Below are 4,061 nucleotides of genomic sequence, written 5' to 3' on the forward strand. Positions count from 1 at the left end.
TTATCAAATCGGTGGGAAACGTCAAATGCATCGGGTCTTAGCAAAAAAGGGGGGGAGCTCTGGAAATCTGGACACGGCGATTCTTACAGTTTCCAAAAGATTCAAAAAAAAAAATAACCGTGTACAGAGACCGGGAAAGGCCCCAGGGAGAGGCTGCCCTTTCCGCCCGCGCCCGGCGGGAATCGTCGGGGGTTCTTGGTTTCTCTGTGGGGTCTGTGCGCGTGTGTCTGACCCGTTTTACCAGTTGTCCAGGAAATCAAACCCCGTCTTCAGGATGACACTGCTCGCGCTGACCTGCGGGAGAGACAAGAGCAGCCGCGTAAGCAGAAGGATTTTTTTTTAGGGCCGAGTAACCTAAAAACACAATCTCATTTAAAATGACCCAAATGAAGGAGCTGGCTTCCGTCCGTGAGGCTCCCTGACCCCCATTTGCCTCGGCACTTGGAGCCAGAAAATTTAAAAGTCAGGTTCAATGCGACCGACACGCCTGGATGTGGGGTTGTGGGGACGAGAAGAGATAAACCAAGGAACGTATATACTTATAGGCACAGCCCATGAAGACCTCGGGGGGGATGGGAGGGGCTGGGAGAGAGAGGGATGGGGAGGGTGGAGATCTCTGTAATACTATCAACAATAAAAAATTTTTAAAAAAATCAAATTCTATGCAGGCTACACTCGGCCCGGATCCCCAAGCTTCTCTCTGTCCCCCAGGCATGTCTGTGAGCAGCTTCTAGAGCAGTGGTTCTCAACCTTGGCTGCACATTAGAATCACCCGGGAATCTTTTTAAAATCCTGATTTCTGGGCCTCCTCCTCCGGAAATTCTGTTTCTCTGTTACTAACGTTGTGGCCTCACCCCATCACAAAGAAACAGAATTTCTGGAGGACGAGACCCAGAAATCAGGATTTTAAAAAGATTCCCAGGCGACTCTAATGTGCAGCCAAGGTTGAGAACCACTGGTCTAGACCAACCCGCACAGCAAAGGAGAAAAGCGTGTCTCTCTCTTTTCTGGAAGTCAGGCATGTGTGAATGCAGTCATCACGGAATAAGAGAACACGTCACAAACAGTCTTCCTGATGTCACACACACACACACACACACACACACACAGCTTGCAAAGCTGAGAGAATAAAAAGTATGGGGAGGCCGGCCGGTGTGGCTCAGTGGTTGAGCGTCGACCTATGAACCAGGAGGTCAGGGTTCCATTCCTGGTCAAGGGCACATGCCCGGGTTGCAGGCTCGATCCCCAGTGTGGGGCGTGCAGGAGGCAGCCGATCCATGATTCTCTCTCATCATGGATGTTTCTATCTCTCTCTCCCTCCCGCTTCACTTTGAAATCAATAAAAAATAGTTAAACATGGTGCTGCCACCTGCTCCCGCGATGCCTCTTCTGGGATCCACCCCGAGGGACTGAAAGCAGGAACTGGAGCCCTGGGCGGTGTGGCTCAGTGGACAGAGCGTCGGCCCTCGGACTGCCGGGGCACAGGGGTGAGGGGTGTTGGGGGGTGGTGAACCCCAAAATATACAGGCTTCCGCTGAAAAGGGTGTGTTTTTTTAAAAAAATAATACACAGAAACTCCTGGAATGGCGGCTCGATCCCTGGCCCTGGTCGTGGCTCGTGCGGGGAGGCAACCAATGGATGTGTCTCTCCTACATCCATGTTTCTCTCCCTCTCTCCCTCCACGCTCTCTAAAAATCAATGGAAAAATAGCCTACCTCGGGTGAGGATTAGCAAAACAAAAACCAGAAACAAACACAGGACCTCGAACAGGTATGTGCTCACGATTCACAACTGCCCGCAGGTGGACACGGCCGTGTCCCTCCCAGAGGAAGGGCCCACCCGCCCGGAGCAGGGCCACCCACCTGTGCGGCGCTGGGTTCGGAGAACAGCTCATCCGCCATCTCCCCATCGATGGGGCCGGCCCCGGGGGAGAGCGGCTGGCCCACGGGCTCCGAGGGGGTGCCCGCCTCTGACGCCCCGGTGCAGGCCCTGACGGGCGGGGGTCCCTCGGGCTGGACGCCGGCGCCGGGCAGGGCCAGCGGCTCCGCACGCGGGTGGCCGGGCCGCTCCTCCTTGGCCTCCCTGTCCCTCGGGGCGGGGTCCGGCCGGTAGCTGGTGGGCAGCAGCTTCTCCCCCTTCTCCATGGACTTGATCTGGCTGGGGGTCAGCGAGGGGAACTCGGCCTGGGGCCCCTCCCCGCGGGAGCGGTCGGCGGTGATCTTCCAGAAGGCCGCCTCCTCGTCCTTCCGGGTGGGGCCCAGGGCGTCCAGGCTGGAGGACTTGCTGCCCTGGGCCGGCCGGAGGGCCTGGGGGGCCTGGCTGGCTTTGGACGGCGGGCGGGGCTCGCTGGCGGGGCCACTGCTGGGCTCCTGGATGGACAAGGAGGAGACGCTGAACTCCATCTGGCTCTGCCGCAGGGGGGACGGGGGAGAGAACAGAGACGACCCTTAGAACCCCGGGGACAGGCGCACAGCACACACAGCCCCCAGCCCAGCAGCGAGAACCAAGCTTTGCTGTCCATTTTCTAGAACTTTCTCTCTCTCTTTTTAAAATATATCTGTATTGATGTCAGCCTCAATTTCCTGATTATGGGCTCCCGATATGGGTAACAGAGAAGCGCAAGTCCTGTGATGAGATCCAGGGGTGGTGACCAGGCCACAAAGGACTCAAGTTCAAATCCCAACCACAGAGCCCTGGCCGGTGTGGCTCGGTGGATAAAGCGGCAGCCCACGGACTAAAGGGTCCTGGGTTCGATTCCGGTCAAGGACACGTATACTCAGTCGCAGGCTTGAACGCAGACCCCCAAACGGGCCGTGTGGGGAAGGCAACCCATCCATGTGTCTCTCTCACCTCAGTGTTTCCCTCGCTTTCCCTCCCTTCCACTCTCTCTAAAAACCAGCGTCTTTCCGAATTCCGCCACAGAACAGATACAGAGATGCTGGTTTCTTTAAATAGAGCTCTGAGGTGGGGAGCGAGCCGCGACTTTGATGTGGAAATTGCAGAGTGAGGAGGACAAGTGAGGCCTTCGTCAAGCCCTGGGCTTTTTTGGGAGCAGCAATTTCTCCCGCGGGATCCTGCGTAGAAGCCTCAGGAAAGCCAGGCCGTTTGCCTACGTGGACTGGAAGGGAGGGGAGGGGAATGCCAGTTGCATCCTAAGAAAGGAAAGACAGAAAGGAAGACAAACAGACAGAAAGAAGAGAAATGGGGAGGGGAGGGGAGGGGAGGGGAAGGGAGGAGAGGGGAGGGGAAGGGAGGAGAGGGGAGGGGAAGGGAGGCCGGGCCTGGCCAGAGGCACCGGGTGAGGCCCAGGCCGCTGGGGGCGAGTGGAAAGGGCAGGCGGGCAGCACTGGGCTGGGCGTGACCTTCTCGAGGGGGACGGACCTCCCTCCATGTCCCTGTCCTCCCGGGAGGGCGTCCCCTGGCGAGGAGAGGGGGCTGGGCGGGTTGACCTGGTTTGGGCGCTTTGGGATGAAGAGGAGGAAAGCCAGAGCTTCCGGGAGGAAAACAGCCTGGAGTATCTGACCCGGAGTCCTCCCCCCGGCAGACGTTGTGTTCTATTGTGCAAGTGAGACATGACCACAATTTCCTTTAAGAAACAGCCCTCCTGGCCCGGCCGGGGCGGCTCAGTGGTTTCGTGTTGACTGATGAACCAGGAGGTCAGGGTTCGATTCCTGGTCAGGGCACAGGCCTGGGTTGTGGGCTCGATCCTGCGTGTGGGGCCTGCAGGAGGCGGCCGGTCCATGATTCTCTCTCCTCATTGATGTCTCTCTCTCTCTCTCTCTCTCTCCCCCTTCCTCTCTGAAATAAAATCTATATATATATATATTTGTAAAACTGTCCTGGGTGACCAATGCAGGGGTGCTGGGTCTCCTCCCGCAGCCCCCCTGACCCAGGGGTTTGTTTGTATTGTGTAAGGCGCACCCCGCCGGGAAGGCGCGGGAGGCAGGGAGAGGAGGCGACGGGCCTTTTCTCCTGTTAGATCTTGTCTCCCTCGGGCCCAGCCTCCAGCATCCCTGGGCTGAGAGGGCCTGGGACTGCCAGGGGCTGTGCCCTCCTCCCCT

The 4,061-nt window shown here is 57.9% G+C and overlaps 1 protein-coding gene across 1 annotated transcript in view; it reads right to left on the minus strand.

Annotated features, from left to right (window-relative positions):
* The window catches only part of LOC102762139 (chromosome unknown open reading frame, human C1orf198), an 8,542-nt gene continuing 4,481 nt past the window's right edge, over positions 1-4,061 (minus strand). Inside the window, exons 2-3 of the mRNA XM_006757655.2 lie at positions 1,863-2,408; positions 1-294 (exon numbers count right to left, since the gene is read on the minus strand). Of these exons, the coding sequence (XP_006757718.1) occupies positions 238-294; positions 1,863-2,402 (597 nt within the window). The 5' untranslated portion in view covers positions 2,403-2,408 and the 3' untranslated portion in view covers positions 1-237. The remainder of the gene's footprint in view (positions 295-1,862; positions 2,409-4,061) is intronic.

This window comes from Myotis davidii, unplaced genomic scaffold (genome assembly GCF_000327345.1).
Source record: "Myotis davidii unplaced genomic scaffold, ASM32734v1 scaffold875, whole genome shotgun sequence".
In the NCBI taxonomy this organism is placed as follows: domain Eukaryota; kingdom Metazoa; phylum Chordata; class Mammalia; order Chiroptera; family Vespertilionidae; genus Myotis; species Myotis davidii.